At 43.9% G+C, this 7,002-nt stretch overlaps 1 protein-coding gene across 2 annotated transcripts in view; it reads left to right on the forward strand.

Annotated features, from left to right (window-relative positions):
- The window catches only part of AHCYL1 (adenosylhomocysteinase like 1), a 38,097-nt gene that overhangs the window by 29,049 nt on the left and 2,046 nt on the right, over nucleotides 1-7,002 (forward strand). The window contains exons 6-16 of one of the 2 annotated variants that reach the window (XM_042953316.1): nucleotides 281-375; nucleotides 945-1,051; nucleotides 1,858-1,974; nucleotides 2,215-2,278; nucleotides 3,086-3,174; nucleotides 3,540-3,610; nucleotides 3,978-4,072; nucleotides 4,160-4,258; nucleotides 4,652-4,720; nucleotides 5,166-5,244; nucleotides 6,360-6,484. In XM_042953316.1, the coding sequence (XP_042809250.1) occupies nucleotides 281-375; nucleotides 945-1,051; nucleotides 1,858-1,974; nucleotides 2,215-2,278; nucleotides 3,086-3,174; nucleotides 3,540-3,610; nucleotides 3,978-4,072; nucleotides 4,160-4,258; nucleotides 4,652-4,720; nucleotides 5,166-5,244; nucleotides 6,360-6,484 (1,010 nt within the window). Of the gene's footprint in view, nucleotides 1-280; nucleotides 376-944; nucleotides 1,052-1,857; nucleotides 1,975-2,214; nucleotides 2,279-3,085; nucleotides 3,175-3,539; nucleotides 3,611-3,977; nucleotides 4,073-4,159; nucleotides 4,259-4,651; nucleotides 4,721-5,165; nucleotides 5,245-6,359; nucleotides 6,485-7,002 lie in introns of those variants that run through there. The other variant, XM_042953318.1, reaches the window with a different exon arrangement.

Consider the following 7,002-nt stretch of genomic DNA (forward strand, 5'->3'; position numbering starts at 1 on the left):
CCCACTTCATTTTATCTCCTTAGGACAGAGTTCCAAGTGTGAAATTGGCCAAAGAGAATAACATTTTAAGGTTCTAAAATATTTTTAAAACAAAAATCTCTTAAATTCATTACCGATTCCTCAACTAAAGGTGCTCTTTTGACTTTTTGCCCCTTCGAAGTTGTTTCCTTTCCAACATAGGTTCTGTAGCCTTTTTCTCTTCACGTGGATCTCAGAAAGTGGTATTGGTATAGGGAATTCCCGGAAGGAGGAGTCAGCTGATTTGTTCCCATCCCTACAGGAGTTGCAGTGTTTGCTTGGAAGGGCGAGTCGGAAGATGACTTCTGGTGGTGTATTGACCGCTGTGTGAACATGGATGGTTGGCAAGCTAACATGGTAATGATACATATTCATCCTACACTTTGACCACAGATTTGTTTCCTTTTTTCCCTCAAAGCATGGTTCCCTAAATATGTTTTGGATGTTTGTTCTTCATGCACTTACTTTGTTGCTTGATAACCTATTCAGAATGGGTCGGAGTACTGAATGGAAAGGTGGGGGAAGGGTAAGACTAAAGTGAACACATGTGGCTCAAACACGGCAGAAAGAAATAGAAAGAAGTAATGTGGTACCTCTTTGAAATAGGATTCTGGTTTCTTTCCTTCCTGCCCCAGCTCTCCTTTTGCATTCCAAGGAGTTATATATTTCAAGACTCTAGACTAAAAACGAGTCTATGATTAGCCTAATACTCTTCCCTCTAGCCAAGAACAAACTTAGGAATCCTTTTAACCATTTACACCGACAAATTTGACTGTGTTTCCACTGTCTAAACCTGCTCTAAGGAGCTCTGAGGAGTGCTCTTCCAAAACATACAGGGCTCTCTTACTAGTACAGAAAGTGGGTTCAAAGTTCCCCCCAGCTCTAGCAGCCTGAATGCCCATAGAAGTCTTCTGGCTGTTCTATAGATCCTGGATGATGGGGGAGACTTAACCCACTGGGTTTATAAGAAGTATCCAAACGTGTTTAAGAAGATCCGAGGCATTGTGGAAGAGAGCGTGACTGGTGTTCACAGGTAACAGATTCTGGAGTAGCTGCCCCTTGTGTTCTTGCCTCAGCAAATTCTTCTGGTCTCTGTCAGGCTTTAGGGCTATGTTTCAGACTTGTAACTAAATTGGGAGTATCTTCATTAGATAAAACTTCTGAGTTTTTCCTTTTGAAGAATCCAGGAGGCCCTAAGAGGAAGTTATCTCAGGTTCTCGTTCACACATTTTTCTTTCCCACTTAACCCACTGTGAGTCTCAGCCAACGCTGGGAGGTGTAGGGAGTGAATATATCTGGAAAAACTGTATTCAATATTGTATTATAATTTTATATTTGAAATATAAAAAAAAATCCTATTGTAAAAGTATACATTATACACACTACAAAAAGCAAAACTGGGCAAAATATTCTTGGCTTGTCGGAAAATCTAAAAGATCTCTATCTAAAAGAGTGTTTCTCAGTTGGGAGCACATCGCACATACTCACACACGCACACGGAGGGAACCAAAGCAGAGTCATTGATAATCTTTGTTTATCAGGGGTGGGCATGTTTTTTTATATATATTGAGAAAATGCTGGTCTAAGGAAATACATCCCCTTTTATGGAAGAGAAGTAAATTTCTTCAATGGAAAGGGGTTTTTTTCCCTTCCAAAAAAAGGGGGGGGGAGGGCTAAGGGGGAGAGAAAATGAAAAGAAGTGTGAGGAAATGATCTTGGTTACTAATGTCCTTGGGGAGGGTAGCATGAAGCTTGAAGAAAATTAGGCAGATTTTGCTGCATATTGTTTCATCAGCTAACTTTGTTTTTGTTTGTTTTTGTGGCTTCTTCTCCCTTTAGGCTATATCAGCTCTCCAAAGCTGGGAAGCTCTGTGTTCCGGCCATGAATGTCAATGATTCTGTTACCAAACAGAAGTTTGATAACTTGTACTGCTGCCGAGAGTCCATTTTGGATGGGTAAGTTGAAATGTAGAGATACTCAGACTTACAGGGGACAGATCTGGGTTGGGTTGCAGTGTTAATCTGATACCACTCCAGTCTTGTCCCGTGGTCTTCCTTTGGCTTTAAAGGTTTGTCAGAGGGGTCCATTTCATACCAAGCCCAGGCAGCTTCCAGCCAGAGTTCTTTTAATTGTGTGCAGAGGGACTGTGTTTGGGCTAATAATGTTTAAGTTGAGCCCTTGTCTGTTTTCCACAGCCTGAAGAGGACCACAGATGTGATGTTTGGTGGGAAACAAGTGGTGGTGTGTGGCTATGGTGAGGTAAATAGCTGGGCCTCAGTGTGTCTTTTCGTAGACTTACCAGAAATGTTGAGTGCAGGAGATTTGTGCTGTCAGGATGGTCACTGCTGTGAGGTTAAAACATGCTTTTAGATAACGTATCTCAAAATAATAGCAAAAGTGTTTTATTCAGACTTAGGAATAGAGATGCACAAAATGAATCGAATCTTCAGATCTCACCGCATTGTCTTGTAGAATGGAATGTGGGCATCACCCGCCCCCCCCCCCCCCCCATAACAGTTACTTTTTATGAGACTTAGTTCGAGTGAATATGTAGCATTTTAGCCACACAAGTGCCCTGGTATTGGAGTGAAGGGTGGGACCCAAAGTGATACATAGTTGATTATCTGTAAACTAGAAAAGGTGAAGGAGATTTTGTTGTCATCTGTTACCCACGGAAGTTCCCAAGCTGCTGGGCTTTCCTTGAGTTAGATGCATCTTAGATGAGAGTTAATCAAGTTTTTCTGGACTAAGATAGGAGAGGTTACAGTTGCTCTTCCTTGGTCTTGTTTTCCTAATGGTAACACCTATTTGATCTCCTGATTTCTTTTACCATCCCAAGCCCCAGCCCTTGCTATGAAATGTGAGTGTCCGCTAAATCACCTCTCTGACTAAGGGTCACAGCATAATCTGGATCTGTTTCTGCTCTGCTTGGATTGGAGCATCCCCACAAGGGCTCACTAGATGGTGATTTCAGGGAGGTTCATCCCCATCTCCCGAAGAGCCTACCTGCCCCAGTACCCATGCCGTGATGGACCTGTCACCCGACTTCTTTCTTACGTGCTGCAGGTGGGAAAGGGCTGCTGTGCTGCTCTCAAGGCCCTTGGAGCGATTGTCTACATCACAGAAATCGACCCCATCTGTGCTCTGCAGGCCTGGTAAGAACAGAGTGGTGATACGATTAGATTGACCCCAGTACTTCGTGCTTCTGAGAGTTCATGATGGATCGTATTAACCATTCCTTGCAGAAATCTCTCAGAGGAAGAGAAGGCTAGGATGGCTCTGTTCCCTCCATTATAATCCCAGGGCACTCCGGGAGCTTCTTGGCATTTTCCCTTCCTGAATGGAGTCTTGGGGAGTCTGAAGAGGCCAGTCTATAGTTTAGCACAGCTTGTCACTTATCATCCCTGTGAGGTAGCCCTGGACCTGACTTTGCAAGGGAATTTAGCAGTCTCATTTTGTGACCAGCTTCTGTCCCACTGCTTCCTTGCTTTGCTCATAATGTTCCTTCCTTTTCTTCCAGCATGGATGGGTTCAGGGTTGTAAAGCTAAATGAAGTCATCCGGCAAGTTGATGTCGTAATAACTTGCACGGGTAAGTGTCCGTGCTCCGAGGTGCGTGGAGGAGTGGTAACTCTGAGGCCAGATCGTGAAAGTGGTCTGACCGTCACATAAAGTAGGGGAGGCCTGTGCTCGGAGTAGAAGTCTCAGAACTAGCATAAGCGATCAGAACCTCAGTGTTTTCCAGAACAAAGAGACTTTTTTCCTGATGGCTTTTTATACAGTTGAATCTTAAAACCAAATCAGTGAGCCTGAAGAGCAGTTATGCAGCATACACTTTTCTCACAGAGTATACATGCCCTTTCATGCAGCGAAACTCCTCTTTCCCGTCTTCTACTGAAAGCCGGTTGGTACCTTTGTTGCCCAACATCTTCCTTCAGCCGCTCTCCCTTTATTTTTAGGAAATAAGAATGTAGTGACACGGGAGCACTTGGACCGCATGAAAAACAGTTGTATCGTGTGCAATATGGGCCACTCCAACACGGAAATTGATGTGGTATGGTTTCTCTCATTCATTGACTGCAAGGCCTTTTTCCCCTTCCTTTCATTAGAGCCACAGTCAACTGTGCTGTCTTCCTTTCAGACCAGCCTCCGCACTCCAGAGCTGACATGGGAGCGAGTGCGTTCTCAGGTGGACCATGTCATTTGGCCAGATGGCAAACGCGTCGTCCTCCTGGCAGAGGTACGCACTCGGAAGGGCTTTGGCAGTGCGGCACAGGCACCGTAGTTAGATCTGCGGCAGGAGGAGGGGCAGGGAGGAAATGTTATGCCATGTTTCCCTGAACTCTGTCATTGGATACAGATCTCCTTCGTACATTTTCTGGTCCCTAACATAGAACCACTCAAAAAAAAACACCTACCTTTTCCCAAGTAACATACTCTTTCCTGACCACAGCTCGTTCTTCATTTGTCTTACTCCGATGGACTTAAGAAAATGAGATAAAATCTCGAGTCCTGATCTGGAACTGTAATGCTTTCTCTACCATCTGAGTTGCATTTGCTTAACTTGGATGACCCTGGAATCTGAAACCCGAAGGGGAGCAAAACTCATCCCAGGGCTCTCTTACCTTTCCAGGGTCGTCTGCTCAATTTGAGCTGCTCCACAGTTCCCACCTTTGTTCTGTCCATCACAGCTACAACACAGGTATGTGACTAAATGCCTGTTTCTCCTGCCCTGGGATTAGTGGGACGGGGCCTCGGGCATAGTTCCGATGAGAGTGTGCCCTGCTATGTTCTTTTCAACACGTTTCAGGTCGTGGGTGGGCAAGACAGGCTTTCTCGAATGTAGAGAAGAGTCTTCAGTCAGGCAGACTTGGAGTTTGTGTCCCTTTAAGTTGGCTGTGTTAGCTGAGAATGTAGTGTTCTGGCTTAGTTGTATTTAGTCTGTTCTTTTATTAGGAACTAAACAAAAACAGCAGCAAATCCTTTTACGATGTGTGATGGTGGTTATTACAGGCCAAGTCCTAGGTGCTGTCACTATGATACATCACTGTAGTACTTACCCCAAGACCCTGTTACATCTAGTTTTGTTTTTGTGTCCCTGTCTAAGAAGTGTTTCTGTGTTTTTTCACCCTCTTCTCTCAACCTAGGCTTTGGCACTGATAGAACTCTATAATGCACCTGAGGGACGATACAAACAAGACGTATACCTGCTTCCTAAGAAGATGGGTGAGTGAGAAACAGTAGGAACCTGTACCGATCTTCAGACTCTTGAATGGTTTGGTGAAATGATTATCATGAAAAGTATTAGATTTAGAGTCAGAGTTGTAATCCCCATCCTAACCTCTCATGGTTTCTGGACCTCGGGACAAGTTCTAATCGCTACGGGCCTCAGTTTCTTCATCAATAAAGTCAGAGTAATACTTACATACAGTGCAGAATTGTAGTAAGAATTACAACTAACGAGCCTAAGTGTTTAGCACGGTGGTTTAGGGTAGATGCTCTTAGTCTGAGTAGCCTTATGAAGTTCAGTAAAATTCCTACCACTAGTGACTTCAGCCTGGGACCAAGATGAGAGAAACAGAAACAAATCTAGGTTTTATTGTCCATCCTCTGTGTAAATAATGCAACCTCTGAGATTCTAGGGGACAGCTGTGTTGCGTTCATATGGAAAACATGTCCTCTCTGATTCTTTCCCTTCTTGAATAGTGATGCCCACCTCCCATCTATAATTGATCAGCCCCTGTCCCCTTGATTAAAGCTAAAAGACCTCTTGCTCTCATCTCCTCCAACAGATTGAGTTTTTTTCTTTAATTCATATTCATAAAAGCCCAGGAAGTTTATCCAGGGAAGAGTAATAAATTTGCACCAGCTGCCTTAGAAATCCATGATCCTAAAATTCAAGGCCCTTATGGATGTTATTCTAAATAAATCTTAATGACACAAAGGTCTTTTGAGCTACCGGTGTCTACTTTGTTCTGTAGTTTGAGTGTAATTCAGTTAAAGAAGTTGTTGCAGGAAGATGAGAGTGATACATAGCATGTTGGCCACTGGGGTAAAGCCAGAAGCTTTGCCAGAGAAGGATGCAGAGGTACAAGCCCACCCCATTTTGTTACCCTGGCAAATGCCTTTCTAAACACACGCTGGATGTGCAGGGGGGAGTACCCTGCCAAAAAAGGCAACTTTGAGGGCTCCTTAAGCAAATATTTTGAGTTGTAGATGCTTGCAGTTATTCCATTTCTTGTCCTCTTTCTCAAAAAGCTTCAGATGAAAATAGGGGGAGGTTATGTTCTGAGAGGCAGGTTGAAATGGGGTCTGCTCCCCCATCACTGTGTTCTTCCTAGATGAGTATGTTGCCAGCTTGCACCTGCCATCATTTGATGCCCACCTGACAGAGCTGACAGATGACCAAGCAAAATATCTGGGACTCAACAAAAATGGGCCATTCAAACCCAATTATTACAGGTAACTTGGGAAAAACAAGTGAAAAGCTCTTTTACGCAGTATTAAACCAAGCAGGTTAGCTGGCTTTCTTAAATAAAGTGTTGTGCCTGATTTTGAAGAGTATAAGAACTCTGCTCCAACCTAACAAGATAGGCAGAGAAATTGTGTTATCTAGTGGTAGATATAAGGACTAAGGGTTTTCTAGAGTTGGGAAGCTTGGGCCTCACTTCCTGACAGTCTGATACATTTGGTCTGGCTTGGGGCCCAGACTTATTTGATAAAAACTCCCTAGATTAATCTAATATACAGTTGGGGTTGAAAACCACTGGCTTATGTTTTCAGGGAGCAGGAAATGAAGCCAGAGGTGGCACTGTCATAAGCCCTGTGGAAGCACAGGGAAGAATGATCCCTGGGGAACGGCTTTCGGGATCCCAGCTGGGGCTGGGGAAGGACCCTGGGGAGTGTCCCCTGTTTCAGATTTTTCTCTTGGATCTCTCAATGTGGAAGACACAAGTGCTAACCAACCAATCTCTTTATTTACAG

Source organism: Panthera leo, chromosome C1 (genome assembly GCF_018350215.1).
Source record: "Panthera leo isolate Ple1 chromosome C1, P.leo_Ple1_pat1.1, whole genome shotgun sequence".
In the NCBI taxonomy this organism is placed as follows: Eukaryota; Metazoa; Chordata; class Mammalia; order Carnivora; family Felidae; genus Panthera; species Panthera leo.